At 46.6% G+C, this 19656-nt stretch overlaps 7 protein-coding genes across 7 annotated transcripts; 4 read left to right on the plus strand and 3 right to left on the minus strand.

Annotated features, from left to right (window-relative positions):
- Positions 1 to 1161: 1161 nt before the first annotated feature.
- On the minus strand, positions 1162 to 2205 carry GGS22DRAFT_159646 (uncharacterized protein). Its single transcript, XM_047960822.1, has 2 exons — positions 2036 to 2205; positions 1162 to 1952 (listed from the first exon to the last, which is right to left on the minus strand). Exons 1-2 carry the CDS (start codon positions 2082 to 2084, stop codon positions 1483 to 1485), a joined length of 519 nt encoding a protein of 172 aa, XP_047819867.1. The 5' UTR covers positions 2085 to 2205; the 3' UTR covers positions 1162 to 1482.
- Positions 2206 to 3227: 1022 nt separating this feature from the next.
- Positions 3228 to 5705, plus strand: GGS22DRAFT_122936 (saccharopine dehydrogenase). Its single transcript, XM_047958275.1, has 12 exons — positions 3228 to 3376; positions 3431 to 3450; positions 3508 to 3852; positions 3915 to 3935; positions 3987 to 4193; positions 4279 to 4317; positions 4423 to 4507; positions 4565 to 4823; positions 4912 to 5000; positions 5079 to 5194; positions 5246 to 5364; positions 5424 to 5705. Exons 1-12 carry the CDS (start codon positions 3363 to 3365, stop codon positions 5460 to 5462), a joined length of 1353 nt encoding a protein of 450 aa, XP_047819868.1. The 5' UTR covers positions 3228 to 3362; the 3' UTR covers positions 5463 to 5705.
- A 629-nt stretch (positions 5706 to 6334) lies between these two features.
- GGS22DRAFT_199447 (uncharacterized protein) lies at positions 6335 to 7904 on the minus strand (the record flags this gene model as incomplete). Its single annotated transcript, XM_047966293.1, has 6 exons — positions 6335 to 6801; positions 6870 to 6949; positions 7028 to 7377; positions 7438 to 7466; positions 7530 to 7650; positions 7740 to 7904. 6 exons carry the CDS (start codon positions 7902 to 7904, stop codon positions 6335 to 6337), a joined length of 1212 nt encoding a protein of 403 aa, XP_047819869.1.
- A 1261-nt stretch (positions 7905 to 9165) lies between these two features.
- On the minus strand, positions 9166 to 10698 carry GGS22DRAFT_122949 (uncharacterized protein). Its single transcript, XM_047958276.1, has 4 exons — positions 10421 to 10698; positions 10254 to 10355; positions 9827 to 10188; positions 9166 to 9712 (listed from the first exon to the last, which is right to left on the minus strand). The coding sequence occupies exons 1-4, from the start codon at positions 10562 to 10564 to the stop codon at positions 9376 to 9378; spliced, it is 945 nt and encodes a 314-aa protein (XP_047819870.1). The 5' UTR covers positions 10565 to 10698; the 3' UTR covers positions 9166 to 9375.
- Positions 10699 to 12096: 1398 nt separating this feature from the next.
- GGS22DRAFT_159654 (glycoside hydrolase family 105 protein) lies at positions 12097 to 14194 on the plus strand. The gene is made up of 2 exons (XM_047960823.1): positions 12097 to 13953; positions 14010 to 14194. The coding sequence occupies exons 1-2, from the start codon at positions 12805 to 12807 to the stop codon at positions 14103 to 14105; spliced, it is 1245 nt and encodes a 414-aa protein (XP_047819871.1). The 5' UTR covers positions 12097 to 12804; the 3' UTR covers positions 14106 to 14194.
- A 2102-nt stretch (positions 14195 to 16296) lies between these two features.
- GGS22DRAFT_122986 (uncharacterized protein) lies at positions 16297 to 17071 on the plus strand. The gene has a single exon (XM_047958277.1). It carries the CDS (start codon positions 16487 to 16489, stop codon positions 16892 to 16894), a length of 408 nt encoding a protein of 135 aa, XP_047819872.1. The 5' UTR covers positions 16297 to 16486; the 3' UTR covers positions 16895 to 17071.
- Positions 17072 to 17346: 275 nt separating this feature from the next.
- Positions 17347 to 19395, plus strand: GGS22DRAFT_159658 (IMP-specific 5-nucleotidase). Its single transcript, XM_047960824.1, has 4 exons — positions 17347 to 17525; positions 17599 to 17634; positions 17792 to 17950; positions 18045 to 19395. Exons 1-4 carry the CDS (start codon positions 17501 to 17503, stop codon positions 19130 to 19132), a joined length of 1308 nt encoding a protein of 435 aa, XP_047819873.1. The 5' UTR covers positions 17347 to 17500; the 3' UTR covers positions 19133 to 19395.
- Positions 19396 to 19656: the final 261 nt, after the last annotated feature.

The following is a 19656-nucleotide window of genomic DNA, read 5'->3' on the forward strand; positions in this document are numbered from 1 at the left end:
CGACAGTTCAGCAGTCCCACTATTTTCTCTTTAGGTGCCCAGACTGCCAGATCAAGTATAGCTTATCTCATTGGCTATAGTTTATCTTATCTATCCCCACATACAAAAGTCACGAGAAGTGATTGGGTGAGGGGCATCGTGACTAGATCTACCAGGGGTTTTAGGGGGATTGTCTTATTATCCATCGATATTAGAAGAGAAATCTAGGAACTGCCCGGAAATAGAATCTTAGAGTCTCAAGTAAACGGAACTGGTTCCATGGGGAGCTATCCGTAGCGGAGGCTAGTTTTCGTAGCGCCAGCGGGGTTATTTATCGGCCAGAAATTAAGTGCATAGGTACATTAGGTACATAGTACAGTGGCTAGCGGGGTATTTACTTTTGTAGGATTCAAGAACAGGGGTGACATCCGTCTTACATTCACTGTCAATAATACCGCATTTCTGCGTTTCTATCAAGTATGAAAATGAGTGACGGAATAGACAAGTAAGAAAGTAGTTCTATAGGTGAAATAAACAAGCCAACATATCATATAAGTACCTAATATACCTAGGATTAACTATGAATGAGAAAGCTTAGAAACGACAAGCTGTCATATAGGTATAGGTAGCATTCTATAGGTACATATATCTGTAAGTGGCTATTACATCATTCAAAATCAGAATATCACCATTGAGAATTAACCGAACTCGCAATAAGTCCCCAAAATTCCGATCAAAGACCCGGCTATCTTCACATGAAACCGGTTGTCTTAATAATTATTCATACGGTAATAGCATAGCCTCAACAACTCCACTGCTCTAGTTAAGCTTGCGGGCCTAGATTAAGACGGACTGTACATGGAGATGTTAACGAGAGCCTAGTCGTTCTCGTTCCTGGACAGACGACAACTCCCGCGGCTCGGTAGTAACCTTAAGGATCACTTACTACTTACACGCGCGTCCTCGGTTATCTGTTAGCAATAGGAATGCACCTATTTGGGGAGTGAGGTGTCTTATATGATACGACTCTCAATAGATAATAGCTCATGTGTAGTTCTCGTGTGAGACTTAACTAACAGTCTTTAGACTTTGATTCTCAATCAGGTTCAGATGACATTGTTTCATTGCAACCCTTAAGGGGTATGACTTAAGGTAGTAGTCCAGATAGAGTTGAATGTTTAACCCATACCTTAAGTGGGGGTAACTGAAGGGGAGACCTATAGGATCACTTTGAACTTTCAACATAACACATTACCTAGATCAGTTGTCCCATTTCACAATTATACATACTCGTAAAACAGAATCATTAGACCTAACCGTTGACCTAACCAAGTAACCTTGACCATTGTCCACGACCGCTAACCGTTGTCATTATATGTCGTACCCGAAATGCAGAACCATACCTGCCCTTATGTTCCCCAATCTAACCAGTTCCGCAAATAACCCGTATACCAGAGAGTATCAACAGAAGAACTACATCCCCACAACATCCGCACAGTCTAACTACCACAGTCGTCTCTGGTAGTAAACTCGTTCTGTGCCTTCCGACAAACGACGAATTTCTTCTTTAATCTGTCGTCTTCTCTCGGCCCGACTGATCGGTTTCTGCGGTTTCTTCGTGTCTTCCTCTTCGTTATTCGGTGTCCCCACATAAGCTCCATCAGTACCATCCTCTTCCGCTTTAACCGGTTTTTGTTGCTCTGGCTTCTCATCCGGGAACGTCGGCCGCACGATGATGATTTCGTCCTCCTCAGCACTCTTTCTCCTCCTCCGGCGTCCTAGTCGCGGGTCATCCAAGTCTACTACCGTTCCATCCTCGAGCTCTGTAGTAGACTTCTTAAAGCGGTCCGGTAGGTAGATTTTTGGGCTCGGTCGAGGCTCTCTGTTGATTTTGATGGCTGTTCGGAGATCACGGAGTGTTCGTTGCTGGATCGTATACCCACTAAGAAATAAGGCCGCCGTACATAACAGAACTAGATAACATAGAAACAAATTAGTTTAATGGAAATTGACATTTAATTAGATAATTTCGGTACTTTGGAATGTATTGACGTACCAATTCCTGAAGATATCAGGACCGAAACTTGTGACGATGTCAATAACATAATCCTTTGTAATTGCAAGATGTCAATGTATATAGATGGAGAGAATTGCAGATATTCAGAAATAAATACACGCTTAAATGATGAATAACAGCTGTTAAAATAATGTTTTATAATAAATACAATAATTGAATGCTTTTCGTAATGATGGCGTCGTAACTTGGTTTCGAGATCTAATTACCTGTTTTGTCCCCTGCCTCGTGTCTCCCGGGCAACGCTGAACAGCCCCTCTCGGCCGGGTTCCGTCTTGGCGATCTTGATCCGATCATGACCCAAGATCTGTCATATCCTTTGCGACGACCATCAATAAAATACACCGCCTACCTCATTGACAAATATCATTCGTTTGAATAAAATAGATATATACAGCAATTGATTTTCATTGAATCTGACCATAAATACCTAAATGGGTTGGTGAGCATCCTTAAAAGTAGAAACCCCTTTCTCCATTTCAAGTTTAGCACGGCTAGCACACTAGGTACATACCATGTAAGCATAAGGACGATCTTGTGCTACATATTGTGAATTGTAAGATGTCTAACCTTACCTAGTACATGACGAGAAGCTTCAGAATCTTCGCCGTGGCTGTATCGTACAAGGTGCTCGCAAGATATTAAAGCGTCGAGTGCTACAAGAGCTGCCGAATATCCGTTCATCAAAATGTTAATTGGTCTCTGAACTAGACATACGTAAATAAAAGGCACCATGAAAGCATTCATGGGGTACATTTAGCTGTAGTCATGGATCACATCTCCGTCTTCGACAGTTCAGCACTGCTTGTTAGTCCACAAGTGGGAAGCAAGAGTGGCTTCCAGCCACCTTCCCCGGGGCATAGGCGGATATTAGAGACAATCCTTTGTAGTTTAATATGTTATGTTTTCACCGTCAACCCAGCTTCGCAAAGGGAACTCAAATTCTGCGCATAGATAGGTACATAGGTACAAATTCAGGGGATATGTAAAAAGGAGAAAAATTAAGGTTTGGAGGTACAATCAATCGCAACCTTGAAGAGAGCGGAGGGCGGAGGGTAAAATTCGGACTGTAGACAACCCCGCAATCGGAGCGGCCAGGAGTCAACTTTTACGTGGGGCAAGTCGCAAGATACCTATCTTTTTCACAAAATTTACAACTTAAGACGAGCTCCATCAAGTCCGCAAACGCTACTGTATTTGAAGAGTATTTGGATTTATATTCGAATACAATATTCTCAAATACAATAAAGCTGCTTCGCGGTCAATTGGGTCAACTTCGTCGAAATCATTGGCAAAATCATTGGCAAAGATGGCTTCAACTAAGTAACTAACCCCTCCTACAAATTTTTACCCCAACATGTCGCTAACGAGACATAGGAAAGCTCTCCTTTTGGGAGGTAAGAGGCATTGCCCGTAATGCGATTGGCGTTCGCGCTTACTAAACGAAATTCTAGCTGGCTTTGTTACCAAGCCAACCATTCAGATCCTCGCGGATTCTGGTATTGAAGTGATAGTCGCTTGCAGAACTCTTGAGAACGCCAAGAAGCTGAGCTCCGATATCAAGAATACTCGTGCTATCTCTCTAGATGTGAATGATAGCAATGCTCTCGATGAGCAGGTCGGCCAAGTCGACGTTGTCATTTCTCTTATTCCCTACACCTTCCATGCCACCGTCATCAAGTCGGCCATCCGCAAGAAGAAGGATGTCGTCACCACCAGCTACGTCTCCCCCGCCATGATGGAACTAGACCAGCAATGCAAGGATGCTGGGATCACCGTAATGAATGAGATCGGCTTGGGTACGTCTATTTTTCAACAATTTCTTCTTTTGTCGATCATGAATCAACTAACTGTCTTTTAGACCCCGGTATTGACCATCTATGTAAGAAACTCGCAGTATATAAATTGGGTATACATCATTGACATTCTTTAGATGCGGTCAAGACCATTGAAGATGTCCACAAAGAGGGAGGAAAGATCTTATCCTTCCTATCGTACTGTGGAGGTCTACCGGCCCCTGAGAGCTCTGGAAACCCCTTAGGTTACAAATTCTCTTGGTCACCTCGTGGAGTCTTACTTGCATTAAGAAATGCTGCCAGCTTCTACCGAGGCGGTCAGGTTGTTAATGTCGCAGGCCCTGGTAAGAACCTCACAGCGGACATCTCTCATATTTTGAGGTGTACGGGGGCTTCTTGAAAAGACATGCTGACGTATGCCCTGTTTAGATCTAATGGCTACCGCTAAGCCGTACTACATCTACCCAGGTAAGAAACCCCCACTCATGGCGTTGCTGGAGGCGTCGGCCAGTAAAGATTGCATACCGATACATACAATTTGCTTTTCTCCATGCTGACATGCATAATTTACAGGATTTGCTTTTGTTGCCTATCCAAACAGAGATTCTACCCCGTACAAGACGCGCTACAACATCCCCGAGGCGCAAACTATCATTAGGTACGTTCCTTAAGTCTAAGGCTCCGCAACTAATAATATTACTAACGTATATATCAGAGGTACTCTACGATACGCAGGCTTCCCGGAATTTGTCAAGGTTCTTGTCGACATTGGATTCCTTAACGATGAGGAGCAAAGTTATCTCAAGGAAGCTATTCCTTGGAAGGAGGCGACACAGAAAGTCATCGGTGCTTCATCGTCAGATGAAAAGGACCTTGTCTCAACTATTTTAGCTAAGGCTACCTTTAAGGACGATGGTGAGAAGCAGCGAATCTTAGCTGGCCTCAAATGGGTTGGTCTGTTTTCGGACGAGAAGGTACGCTTGATTTCTTTATTCTTTTCAGTTCTTGCATATCGTTCAGTGCGATATGTTATTTTCCGGCTTTACTAATATTATTGTGAAGATCATTCCACGAGAAAACCCGTTAGACACCCTTTGCGCCACTCTCGAGCAGAAGATGCAATTCGGCGAGGGAGAGCGAGATCTCGTAATGTAAGCAGATCACTTCCAACTGTGGATTGATTATAAGCACACACCATTTCCGGAGAATTCGACGCTAACATTCCGAAGGCTGCAACATAAATTCGAGGTTGAGTTGAAGGATGGTACCAAGCAGACTAGACTTAGCACTCTGTGCGAGTACGGTAGCACAGCACCGGGTGGCTACTCCGCAATGGCTAAGCTTGGTGAGTATTTGAGCTTTGACGAATCATTGGATATCTAATAACCAAATTTAGTCGGTGTCCCATGCGCGGTTGCTGTCCAGCAAGTTCTTGATGGAACACTCTCTGAGAAGGGTGTCCTCGCTCCGATGAACAGCAAGATCAATGATCCCCTGATCAAGGTTCTCAAGGAGGTAAGTAAAATGTATTTACGTATTTTTATATCAATTATACTAATTTTTATCTTGTTTAGAAATATGGCATCTTCTGCGTTGAAGAGATCGTCGCATAAAGTAGGAAATAGATGGCCGTTAAGTAGAGTGGTAGAAGCTGACTACTCTAACAATGTTGTTATTGTGGACTAAAAAGGCGAGAAAAATACCCTGCCATCAATAAAAGTCATACAGAACCTGCCATTTTCGTGTTATCCCTCGAAGTTTGACTATCAGTTTGTTTTTGTTGCTGAGTAGGTACCTAGTAGGTATCTAGTTGCAACGCTATTCCCATCCAATCAGGCATAGGCAAATTTCCCGAGTGATTCTTCATCACTACCTAAGTCATAAAACAAATTGCCTCGGTCCATCACTACCTACCATTCAAAACTCAACCTCAACACCAAGCCCCTCCCACACCGCACCATACTCCGACTTCACCCTCGTCGCACTGGTATCATACCCCCCTTTCGCGGGCGCTCGAACTGCTGCTAGTCTCCCGGAGAATTTCTTTCTGCTTAGAATCCTGCAGACGGGGATTTTCCCGCCGCATATTTTCTGTCAAGTTATTGGACGACAGCGTCCTCCACGAGCGCCAAGACTTTTACTTCCCAATTCAGAAAGTGTTGCGTATCTTGATTGGTTGAATCCCTAGCAGGGTGTAAATGATCGCTGTCAAGGTGCATGATCGGATCCGTGATAGCATCAAGTCTGAGAGGTTCTTAGTAAACATTAAGTATATTTTATTGTATTTTACCTATGGACTTCCAAAATCTTTATACACGTGCTCTTTGATTCGAGCAGCCAAAATAACTAGAGGTACCAATTAACTAAAAGAACGGAACCTGTCCTCGCGGATATCTCAAAAACATGTATTCAGCGGCGCCGATTTCTGTATCGCGCTCGATATTACCCAATTATTGACCTCTTTCTGCATTTTGTAGGTACCTACTTATACAATTTCCGACGTAGTTCCCGTCCTAGACCTCGGTCGCGCTGGGTTGTATTCAATATCTATCCTCGTGTTCTTGATGATAACTAGCTTCTTGTTCGACGTGTCGTCGAGTCTGTTGCTATCTCCCCAAGGGCTGCGGTCTGCTTGGCAAGTCGTCACTAGTGAATTGCCACGGGGAGCTCCCTCCACATTCTGCATTCGTGTCGATCGGGGAAGTGGAGGTGGAGGGAGGACGGCGGGGGGAGGTGTCGCAGGGGGGAATTGTTGGTAGTTACCACGGCTTATAGAGGGGCTAGCTTCCAGTTGATGGTCGTGGCGATTGTTGAAGTATGAGAGCTTCATGCGCGGGGTTTCGGTTCCGAACCTGAATTTCCGGAGGAGTGGCTGAAGGGGAGGGAGGGAGCCCGCGGTCACTCCGATGCCACACTCGACGACGGACCAGACAATCAGGTTACCGGCCTTTTCTACAGTGGTGTTAATTATTGAGGATGCTCACAGGGAGGATGAAATGTGTGACCGTAACTCTACTTACCAAGGCCATTGTCCGGTTCGACGTAGATGTGTTTATATATGTGTATATATGGGAGTCGAACGCATGTAGAGATGCTGGCTCTGTGTGGTTATACGGGTTAGACCATGCCTTTTAAAGAGCATAATGGTTATTGGAAAGAGGTTTAAGGTGCAACATACAATGCACCAAGGGCGAGGACGAAAATAAGTGAGGCCTTGACCTTTAGCTTCATGTTTAAATTCCACAACAAAATTGTCGGAAGTATCGCGCATAACCAGTCAGTTAATATAGAAACAGTCGCAACAGTAATAGACATCGCACCGACGCGGACAGTCCCATCGCAGGCGTTGATATCCATATTCCAATTGGCCGCGATGGGCTGACACTGCGCCATCACAGACGCGAATCCAAATAAACCGGCGAAGGAACTGAGGATTATGACGCCCCATAAAGGCACGACGTAGCGCTTCTCTCTTGTTATACGTAGGAGTGCGACGCAGACGCTAGCTTTGATGAACGGGAGACAAAACTGTACGGGGCGATTTTAGTTAATGTTCCATCGATGTCGAGTGGACTACCGGTAACTTACCATATAGAATAATTGAAATATGAAAAAATCTAAATAAGGGTGAGTTTATATCCATTTCTATGCCTTAACATAATTCGAAGATAAGAACATACATTTCAATCCAACCTCATACATCGTACCTGAAGGGTCGTGTTGACGGATGGCCTCGTCTGTGGCACCGAGGCCTGAACGACAGCCGAGGTGGGCAAGTACACAGCAGGTAATGAATAAGGCCTAGTTGTATCATCAATATATTAGCTGTCTACTGTCATTACTGAAGTTGATGCGACTGTTACTACGATCGGGTCTAGATAAAGACTCACAAGAGCGACTACCATTAGATAATCATCGTTACCTATCGCGCCGTTTTTAAGTCTCACCCAGAGTCGTAGGGCAACGGTTATTATGGATGCGATGCCGAGAGTCATTGAAGTCACTGCAGTTCCGATACCAAGCTCATCTGATGTCGCTGTCTGATAATTCGTCATGATGCCGAGTTCCTAGTAAGCTAAGGTCTAACATACATACGAAGGGTTCAGCCAATGCGCACGAGAGGAGGATTTGACACGATATATACCTACAGACTTACTTTTAATACTACCGTAAACTCAGCAAGACCTCAAGCATGGACCTACTTTGTATACTCTATCTGGATCGATATCGCCATCCCTTCATAACGTGGCAACCAGAGATACCCATGATAAATTTCTTGATATACTGGGCCTCATTGTATCTGACTTGGCATAAGTAAAATCTCAGCAGGCCCATTGACCCGACCCGTTGTAAGCGAGAAAAATGTGACATGTCCCCAGACGGGCGAAAACGTTTTTTTCACTCTACGTGCGTGATTGCCTAGGTGCTAACGATGGGGCCTTGAAGAACTTTTGTGAACTAGTAATTTATTTGATATCTTTGACAGCCTCAAGACTGAACGCTATTCCCTGCCGAGGTGCGAGCCGGATTGGTTGAATCTTATTCCTCAAGTGTGCGGGAAAGAGATTCTGCAGGTAGCGGCCGAGATAGGCGGTGGTTAACTAGTTGTAGTAGTTTGATCGTGCAGGTATCGTACCACAGCTGTGGTATTGGGTTCTCGTTTGTTTATAGGGCTCACGAGACTAGTTGGATGTTTGATTCCAAGGCTGTGGATACGACTAGGTCTATGCTTGTACGTATAGTTGCTCAGTGCAGCGCGGAGGCCATCCGGTAATCCGCCGTCGATCCCCGGCCCTGAACAAATGTTGTGTAGCTAACGGCAATATACTAAGGTAAGGGAATAATTAACACCCATACCATAGCTATATATAATAAGGCTTACCTGTGACAGTAAACCAAGAAACTGGGATACGGGTTCCATCTTGTTGGTGAGTATGGTGTGTCCAATAGAGTGGTAACTGTTCAACGGGTATAGATATCCGTATTCCGTAGTTCTAGGATATATAGGATAAGCTTCCAAGGTTCTCTTGGAATGTGGTTGGCCTACAGATATATTGGGTCGTTCCCCAAAACGTGTCCGAGGCCGATAGAGTATCATATGCGGCATTCTTAAGGTCTCGTAGATATTGAAACACCTTATACCTCATAACTTAATAGCGATAAATAAAGACGCAGATAGTTATTATCTACATGACTGTGATATCGCCGACCTGCGGAGACCTCGATCAAGTAGGAACTCTTTGTGAGCTTGTCCGCTAATTCAATAAAGCTTCCATGGTCGGTTAAGGGATAAACACGACGAGCTTTTGGTAGCCTGGTCGGATAACAATGAGACTCCAGTCACTGTAATGCCCTCATTTGATCCTTAGAATAGTGTACCGAAATATGGTCTAGCTACTCAGTATAGACAAACTGAGAACTCAAGGGACAGGGGCGTAGCTAGAAAGTTGTACAACCTTATTTCTACATGATGTTGAAGGTAACCACCATAATCGGCACGTATCTGGAACGTTTATTATATGAAAACTATACAACGTAGATCTGTCCTTCTGTATCGTTGCCGTGGACAGCCCTGCTGTCGTGCTTTCTTATCGGGTGCATCTCGGTAGTGGCGCCAAGAGAGCGGTAGGGTCCGGTGGCATCACTCGCACCATGACTGTTTGATGTTCGAGTCTTGCTCCAAATTTCTGGTATATGTTTCAATAATGGTCGTAAGGCTGCTGCAGATGCCGCGAAGGTGGCTAGCCCTAACTCGATATCAGCCCATAGGAGTAGGTCGTAGTGTAAGGCTTGGGCCGCTTCGCCTTTGGCTGTTGATAACCTAACTATAATGACTAATTTGACGATAGTAGCAGAGCTTGCGCTGTAAAAGGAATAGATGTCAATTCATTAGCTAAGTTGTTCCATGCCGTATCTTATGTCTACCCCAAATAGGGGTAAGGAGTGGGAAAGGGGTAAAGAAAGGATCGAGACCCACAAAGCGCCCAATCCCAGCAACAAGATTACGGATATTTTCAGTCTCATGTTCATGCGAACCTTTCTGAGTATGTATATCGGAAATAGCGCGTAGAAGTAGTCGATGAAGATATTGGTGATGGTGCGGAAATAACCAACTTGCGTACATGCTTTACTTCCGGCCCAGTTACTAGAACCACTCTGAGCGCAAGGCCACGACGCAAATATCGTCATTACTATAGTCCATATAGTTACGACAGCCATAGACCCTATCAGCACTAAGCGTAGCTGTTTGGTCGATGCCAAACGGTAAAGAACCAGTGCTACAGCTAGTTTTACTAGACCAGCACTGATGTATAGGGTCAACTGGTTCGCGAACAAGAACTGAAAGTAAATAATTCAACATTAGTTCTTTAGCTGATTCTCGGCAAGTTGGGGGTATCACTTACCTGTGTCGCCTTAGTCTTATCGTAGTACGGTTGTTGGTCAAGAGCAGCATAGCCGTATCGCATAGATGTGAAGCCCATAGCACAGGAGATGATGAACCCGATCTGACGCCAGCACTATTGTCAGCAAGATATTCCCATATCTACGGGTATCAAAAAGGCGAGATCACATATGTGATGATAAGCACAACATCATCTAGCCCAAAACCCCGAGTGAGCATCTTCGTTCGGACGTAGAGGCGGGCGGCAATGGCGATACTATCAACTATCAGAAAGACCACCATGGCCGCTATGAGGTCGTCCCTGTGGCCCATATTTTCGATTTGTATTCGATTTGGATTAGGCGGCTCATTCAACCCAGTGAGCTAAGCACTAAGCACACCGATAGCGTTGAACGACATCAGCGTATGAGGGCAAGACGAAAGAGAGGATGTGGGGGGACGCTCTGCAACTTATCCAAGTTCAGTAAACTGTCTACAGTGACTGATAAACCGAATGAAACATGGCGGGAGAGAAGAAACGGACAAGGAGTATTACAGGTCCTACTTAGTCATTGCTATTTCGCGATACATATTTTGGGGAGCCTCAGCTCTCTAGGTTGTAACCACCCAAAACTTAACTCGTAAATAAGCATTTCAGCTACATGGTCCAATGGTGTGACTTCTTCTATGAGACACATGATTACCTATGCTGCATCTTCAGATGGCCGTGGGGTCTGGAGGATGAAATGCATAGATGGAGAATATAAGAACATAGAGGGACGCCCGGATGGCCTTCTCAGCTTAAAAGGCCGAAAGCCCATGTCTGTTACCCAATGCACATACGATCGACACGGGTCGGTTGTCAGCAGCGGCGAAAGCGGGTATGCTGTATGCTGCATCCGCAGGTTAGAGAGGGCAGGGCTTGTGGGAGCTGAACTCCAGTGTAACTCTGTCTCCTGCACACCATCTATTTTGTGAAGCAAAGTGGCATCCTATCTCATAATGCAGAAAGAATCTTCCCCATGGAATAGTTATATAATAAGATGATATTTTCTTGATAGAGTTACCGAAGGATGAGACATGGATAAGGAATGGACGTTGGCCGATGCAGCCACCAGCCACGAATGACACGAAAATAACCAGGTGCCGATGGGTACGGTCAAATAATTTAAACCACTCACTGCGAGCCTTCTGCACTTCGCTACTACCGAGTACGTGATAGGTAGACCTAGTTATCATAGCGACGTTGTGGCGTAAAATAATGGGACTGTGGTTACTGTATACCGAAACATGGCACCGACTCCTGAGATCAAGAGATACTTGAACTACCTCCTACCTATTTCGTGCCATAGTGAAATGCTATGTTTGAGTCCCTTTTTACAATTTCTCCGTATTCCAATGCAGCAGTAAGCGAATGAGCACTATTGGTGGTTGTTTGACGAGCAAACTTACCATGCTGCCATGATAGTTACGTACGGTAGAGCATTGGATTATTTGCTGAGCTGATAGAAAACATCCGTGTGATAGACTCATCTCTGACTCGTCAGCCCCTTGGAGAGACTTTTTGAAAGAAGAAATGGTGAGGGGTAGAAAGCTTCTAAATGTCACCCTCCTTTATCAGATAATCATGTCTTACAATGACGGAATTATTGAAGACCGTATGCATGTGGGATTAAAGAAAAAGTAAGTTGCTTCCCTAGATTGGGATTGGCAGCGGAACAAAGGGCGGAAATATACCTGGTAGGTAGTGCTGACAAGTTCGCAGTGATGAGTGCTGCATATGTCAACAGAGTGTACTCACGAATCGAGCAGCTGGAAAGGTAGGTAGGTAGGGAGCAAGTAGATTTTAATCATATCTGATAGAATGTATTATCGATTCTTCTCGATATGACAGCCAAGATTCTCTCGTACGAAACAGCCAATGCGATGATTATAATATCCACATATTAATAATCTCCCATCGCTTTTGACGGGGCCGACGAGAGGCACAGCAAACACTGTTACCGACAAGAATATGATTGACGTAGCTTCCAAAAAGCACTTCTTATTCAACATTTCCAATTACCTATCGTACATATCTAGGCATTTGAGATGACTATAAAAAGAAAATAACTAGACTAGTAAGTAAGTATTCAACAATAATATAACACAAACACGCCGGTTTAGAAAGACGAATCTCGGAACCGATTCCGGAATACAGAGACGTGATGACCTTTGTCCTTATCCTTGTCGCCACAGCTTCACTGCCGCCGATCCGGTGAGTTGGTAAATGCATCTCAATGCTTGGGCCGCATAGCCAATTTCCCCAGCGATCCGGCCGAGATGAAAACAAACTACCAACACGTCTTACAATAATTTCTACTCGTCTTCCCTTCCCTTTTTAACCTCTCACAACCCACAACCGCCGCCTTCCCTCCCACGTTTCTGAGACACACATGCATCCCGTCCGGTTGAAGCTTCCTGACATTCTCGTGGTGGTCGCATAGCACAAGACGGATCTTAATCGATTTGTGACAACTGCATAGGTATAGGGAGAAGGACCAATCGAGGAGCACGGATATCAAACGGTCAAAATGAGGGTCCCAACACTATCCAGCCTCGCCGAGGCCACTGTCGTCTCAGCTCTATTCACCAATCTAGCAGCCGCCCAAGTCAAGTACTCAACATGGATGGCGTCAAGCATCATGTCGCGCAGCCAAGGCATCATGACCGGCAAAGGCGGCTCCTCCGAGCTGCTACAAGCCGGAATCACCCAGCGAGCCCTCTCCGCACTCGCGCTCCAATACCCGAGCGACAACCTCACCGCCAGCGTACGAGACTACATCCAGCGCAGCGCCGCCTCCGTAGTCCCCTTCACGCTAAACGCAAGCTACGACGCGCTGTCCTACCCCCTCGACCGGCTGTCCACGGGCAACGCACTGCTAGCCCTGTACTCCGCCAGCGACGCCAGCACCTCGACCTTCCGCCCCGCAGCCGACGCCCTGCGGCAAAGCATCGACCTAAACCGGCGCAACCCCGAGGGCGGACTATGGTATTTCACCTACCCGCAATGGAGCTACCTCGACGGGATGTACTCCCTCGCGCCGTTCTACGTGCTGTACGCCGTAGACGAGGTGACGACCGCCGGAAGTAGTGGGGGTAGAGACGTCAACGCCACCGCCGCGTTCGCCGATATGCATTTCCAGCTTGATTTACTGTGGAACCATACCCGCAACGCGACGACGGGGTTGCTCGCCCACGGCTACGATGCCTCGAAGACGGCGGTGTGGGCGGATCCGATCACGGGCGCGAGTCCGCATGTTTGGGGCCGGAGTCTGGGGTGGTATACGGTTGCGCTTGTGGAGACGTTGGAGACGCTGCCGAAGTCGGCGTGTAAGGTGCGTGAGAAGGTGCTTGATAAGTTCCGGTTGCTTGCCGGGGCCGTAATCGAGGCTGTGGACCCCGTGACGGGAGGTTGGTGGCAGGTTCTGGATGAGCCGGGTCAGAAGGGCAATTACATCGAGTCGAGCGGCAGCGCCATGTTCTCGTACGCGCTGCTGAAGGGGGCGCGGTTGGGGTATCTCGGAGGAGCTAATGTCACGTTGGCTGCGAAGGCTAGAGAGGTTGGTGTTCGGGGCCACGGGTACCTGACAGAGACGTTCTTGGTTAAGGAGGCGAATGGTACGTTAGGGTATAACGGAACTGTGGCCGTGTGCAGCTTGAACTCGACGGCGACTTACGAGGTTAGTAACATGCTTGTCTACACATTCTGCTTCGAGAGACTAACGTTTGATCATAGTATTACGTCGGACAACCCATCAACTACAACAGTGTGCTCGGATCCGGCGCTTACGTACTCGCGTCCCTCGAGGTCGAGCAACTAGAAATCTCATGATTCACGAGTCGATGCTGTGGTGTATATACTAGAACTGCGTAGTACTTTATAATACATAATAACCAGGTCCATCAGACCTTGCTATGCCATAATGAATTTTGTATATATATGCACACGTGCTACTCGGCCTGCTACGATTATCTACCTGGTTCACTTCGGATCAGGCTCAAAGTTGATTGACTCTTAAATTCCCAATTTAATTATCCCAGCCCATACCAATCGCTCGGAATAATAAGTCCCAGCTAATAAGTATCAACTAGTCTAACAGTATGCAATACCTACTTTCAATTTGACCTACTTTGATATCTATTTAATTAAACATTAATACGTACCAGGTTAAAGATACTACTAGGGCCTAGGTACGCAGCCACTGGAGGTTGGCGATTTAAAAGGCGAATAGCCGCAGAGATGATATTCAAGTAATCTTGCTGTCGAATCGGGGGTTTCAGCGGGAGGAGACTGAGTTCAAAGGAAAGCCGAAGGGCCTGGATACTATGGTCCGAGTCACACTTGGATTAGACTTGAATAGGGGTGACCCGATTGCATATAGACTGATATCGAATGCGAATTGTGTTCCCTACCTACCTAATACCCAGCGGAGAAGTACTTGAACCAGCTGTAAAGCCTCTATTGACGATCTACAGAATGATCGTCCGTAGAATTCACCAGTACCAGGAAACTGGTTCCCTGGGTAAGTAGTTTAGATGAAAGATCTCGAGTAAATGGGCGGGATTGCCCATGCGCGCTCAGTAGCACGTGGTCCAAGGAATCGGTGCGAAACCTTGCGGAATCATAAGATCGTCAGGTTTGCAGAAACCAGAAGAGACCCTCTTGGTTCGCGTAAGCCATAGGCGAGAATTTCCGTGGCGGGTATCTCGTTCCAGAAAGCGGCATCGTCCGTCTCGTTATCTCGCAGCCCTCGTGGAACCGATCATGCGGGCTCTCACTACGAACAACTCGTTTTCATAAAAATATATATTAGAAGGATGGAGACGGTAGCCCAAACTGGCGAATTTTGGGTCGTCGAGATGAATTTATATGAAGTTTCTGCCATCGGATATTGTCCCGTAAAGAGGCTGAATGGCCTCATCACTTTTTGTGGGGCGGTGCCATCATCGACTTGGACAACTACCAATCATAAGGAAAGATCCCTTCCTAGACACATTCAATACTGTATTTTCTTTGGCTTGAGCCTCGGCTTTGCTGAGGTACGTTGTGCCACATCTCGCTTATGGCAATATGCGTATAATAATCTCCCACAGCCTAGAACGCGTGAAAGTCAGGGGGACAGATGCCGCCGCTTCGTCAAAACTTGTGATTTCAGTCATTTTCAGCACTTCTTGGCCAAAATATGCTGCTCGGAAGGGCCTTGAAGAGGAAGGTGACTTTTCGTGTGAATTATCTCGTTGATGAAGGGCTCAATATTAGGATACCGGCTCCCTTCGGCTCTCCGCGACACCAAAGCGACTCGCACATGTTATGATGGGCTGAGGGATATCATGTCATGCCGCCAATACCTGATGCTATCCCATTACTCTAAATATGTCGACTTGAGAGATACATATTTAGGACAGTCGCAAAGTCCTATAGTCCTAAAGTCGAGGGCTCATGTCGGATGTCGAGGGGTTTAAAAGAAATCTCGGCCACAGAACGACGCTTTTCTCGGATTTTAGAAGGACGGCTGGCATGCTTGATAACACTCTTGTAAGGTGAAACATGGTTAAAGGCCATAGCCTAGACTTAATATAAAAATGTGATATTCCGAAAATAGCACCAGGCCTCAACAAAGTGAGAGCCCGAGCCACCCTTTAATATAACCGTACCGTGAAAACTGGTCCCCAAAGCTGCACCTCGGGAACCGTCGTCTCATCGTATGCAGTCATTAGTGCATTAGGAAGATATGACACGCTCCGGGAGGATGGAATGGACGAAGGAAACAATGGCAGCCCACCCGGAGCATGGTTACTGGAACGGGTGACAGTCGTGAGGTCTCCAACCATGCAGGTCCAACACTATTTAAAGATGAGCGAGATCGAAGATAGTGATAGATAAACGACGCGTATATAATAGACTCTCTATCCGCGACTGAATTGAAGTTGATCAACAGGTCCTATCCCATCATTAGCTTATTCTTCACCAATAGAGGCGAAAATCCACAATCATAAATATCATATCTTCGAATACCAGGTGAGCAACCACCCGCGTTATAGAAGGATATGAAACTGATTGACTAAGAAAGCAAATAAATCAGACATTCAAAATGAAGATCTTTGTCGTTGGGTTTCTTGCGGGTTTAGCCAGGTAAGAGATCATATGATTCCCTATCGGACTGGTGAGCCGCACAAGGCTAATGGTAATGTAGCATCGTTAGTGCCAGTCCTATGGCCGATGTAGAACCAACAGGACCAGAACCTTTTTGGCCGCACCCAACAAAGACGTCGATTCCTAGCTCATTGAGCTCGTTGAGCTCTTCAACTAGTACATCATTCATCATCAGCATTACTACATTGCCGGGCAACAACCCCACCACTACTGCTATCGCTGCTTGTCCAACAGTGACGCACACAACTCGGCCAAGCGACTGTTCTCCTTTCCTTTGCCCGGTACCTGGCTGCACGGAGGAAAAGGAGTTGATTGTACCATGCGGCTGTGCGGGAGTCAAAACGGCTCTTTTCGTTGACGGTTGCCAAACAGCTTGCCCTGGGGGATGTGTAACCAGGCTTATGACTCTCACCGCAGTTTGCGGTTCTCAGACTCAGGCTCCGGTGCCGATTCCGACAGCGGTCTGAGGAGAGAAATCGGCGAATTAGGCATAGCGCTTATTGTGGTTGTAGGGGAATGGGGAATGGTCTTGTGATCCATTTACCAAAAGTTGTATACGTTCATGCTTTTAGTTAACAGTTATCAATAAGCGGATTCAATTGCTTTTAAGTGAGTCAAATATAAGTTGAGAGGTTGAAAGTGAGAAGAATGCGAAGTCCGTAGTTAACCTTAGGAAACCTTTCCAATACCAAGCCACGAATCCATGCGCTAATCATTCACTAAAATGGCGCTACAACGGAAGCATTCCTAGCGCCGGTATTACTGTGGCGTAGTGGCTTTCCAACTGCTATCCAACCACTATCCAACCTTCCCAGGGCATTGGATGTGCCAGGATATAGCTGGACAGGTAGCCCACCCTTAGCGGTAACCACACCCCATTCCCCACACCTTATCTGGAACTGGCCTCAACCCAATTGACCTCGTGACCTCGTGATCAATGACATGTACCCCTTAACTGAGACTTCCTAGTATATATTTTGTTTCGCTTCATATTTCCTTACTTAACACTTCTTTAAACTTATTAATTTTATTGCAAAACGACTTATTCAAAGATCATCAAAAGTTTACGCAAAATGACGTCGAGATACAGAGTAGAATGTGAGTTCAATTGACTATATCTTCCATATTTGCTACTGTAGCGGCCCAGTCACTAATACGGGCGTATCTATAGATGCGTTGAAGACGCACAGAAGAGATCAATTCATAGGTGTGACCTCTTAGACCCCCTCAAAAACCTGTGATCATTTTTGGCAATCAACTTCCGGATATCTTAAATATACGTGTCAAACGAAAGATATGCTCAATCTCACATATCGCACCTATTATTTTATTAATATTTCAATAACTAACCGATTCATACATAGAATGGATCAAAGGGCTATTAGCCGTTCCCTTCGTCTTGTACTCCCAACCGACGGGAGTCTTTGAGACAAATGGCTTCAACGTCACACAGATGTCAGAAGAGGCGCACAGGCGTTATGCCGAGATCATGAGGGACATCGAAGTAATGGTCGATGATCAATGTAGGACTCCTCACCTCCTCATCTCCTCTCCTCTCCTCTTCTTCCCCGCGCGTAGAACCAGTTTATGTGACCGCTCATTGACGTATTTCCACAGTAACGCACCAATTAGACTTCAGCAGAGTTCCGTCTAAGCTCAAACTCCTGGTTCCTACCATAGGCAACTTCTTCACCCGGCTACCTCTCGAGGCCGCCTTCAAGTTCCAGGACCGCAAGCGGTACATCTCATCCCGGCGTTTTGTCTCGCCCTCCTTCAACGATGTGCGTCTCATTCTCAACACGGCCCAGCTCATGGCCGTCACCACCCACGGAAGCTTGCGCCTCGCTACCTTCGATGGAGATGTGACACTGTATGATGACGGCCAGAGCTTGGAGCCCACGAGCCCGGTGATCCCGCGCATGCTCGACCTGATGCGCAAAAACGTCAAGATCGGCATCGTCACAGCGGCCGGCTACACCACCGCGGACCAGTACTATGCGCGGCTTCACGGACTCCTAGATGCCATCGCTAGCTCGACGATCCTCACTCCCCAGCAACGTCAGAACATCATCATCATGGGCGGCGAGGCGAACTACCTCTTCGAGTTCAGCCCGACCTCGCCGCACCTACTCTCCCCCGTCCCTCGGGAGCGGTGGTTAACAGCAGAGATGGCATCATGGTCGGACTCTGGGATTGCGGCGCTCCTAGATGTCGCCGAGGCCGCCCTGCGCGACTGCATCAAAAACATGCACCTACCCGCGACCCTAATGCGCAAGGACCGCGCCGTCGGTATTATCCCCCGAGACCCCGCAGTCCGCATTCCACGCGAGTCTCTAGAAGAGACCGTGCTAGTCGTCCAAAAGATCCTCGAGCTCAGCGTCGGCGGGCGCGACTTCGATAACAAAGTCGTGCCCTTCTGCGCCTTCAACGGCGGGCGCGACGTCTTCGTCGACATTGGGGACAAGAGCTGGGGTGTGTCCGTATGCCAGCAATGGTTCGGGAACGGGAACGGGAGCACCAGCGACGGGGAAGGCGACAGGATCAGGCCCGAGCAGACGCTACACGTCGGCGACCAGTTCCTGAGCGCCGGGAGCAACGACTTCAAAGCCCGCAGCGTGTCCACCACGGCGTGGATCGCGAGTCCGGCCGAGACGGTCGAGTTGCTAGACGAGCTTGCGGATTTCATGGGGAAGAAACTGAGTTAGATCGGGTTTAACTATGTCGCTTCTACTACTTACGATAAAACGAGCCAAGGAAATTGTGAAGTTCAAAAAGGGGGGGTCGTGTCTGGGTCCGGAAGGCATGTTTGGCGTTTGGGATGATGCTATATGAATGAACTAATGTTGGACACTTTGGATGTGAGGTTACAAAAGTATGAAGGTACCTAACTTACGCAATTATTAATTACTGCATATCATAGATGGCCGGTTCTACCATGGCACATTTGGCAATACACAAAATTCCAGTCTATTGGTGTTGATACCTATTGTGACGGCTTAATTGTTCTTGTCAATAAATTTGGTTGTTATCTACCCCTTGATCAATATCTCTGTAGATCGCAAAAGTACTAAGTAGGGAGGTATTGGTAGATTGAGCTTCGTATCTGTCTGAAAATGAACATCAATAGCATTAAAGACGTTAATGTAGGATAAATTGACATGAAAAATGTTGATATTTGTATTGAACTTGGGAGACCAGTTGCCCGGTCGCGAACATTATAGTCCCAGGA

Source organism: Annulohypoxylon maeteangense, assembly GCF_022496945.1.
Source record: "Annulohypoxylon maeteangense strain CBS 123835 unplaced genomic scaffold GGS22scaffold_6, whole genome shotgun sequence".
NCBI classification, from domain to species: Eukaryota; Fungi; Ascomycota; class Sordariomycetes; order Xylariales; family Hypoxylaceae; genus Annulohypoxylon; species Annulohypoxylon maeteangense.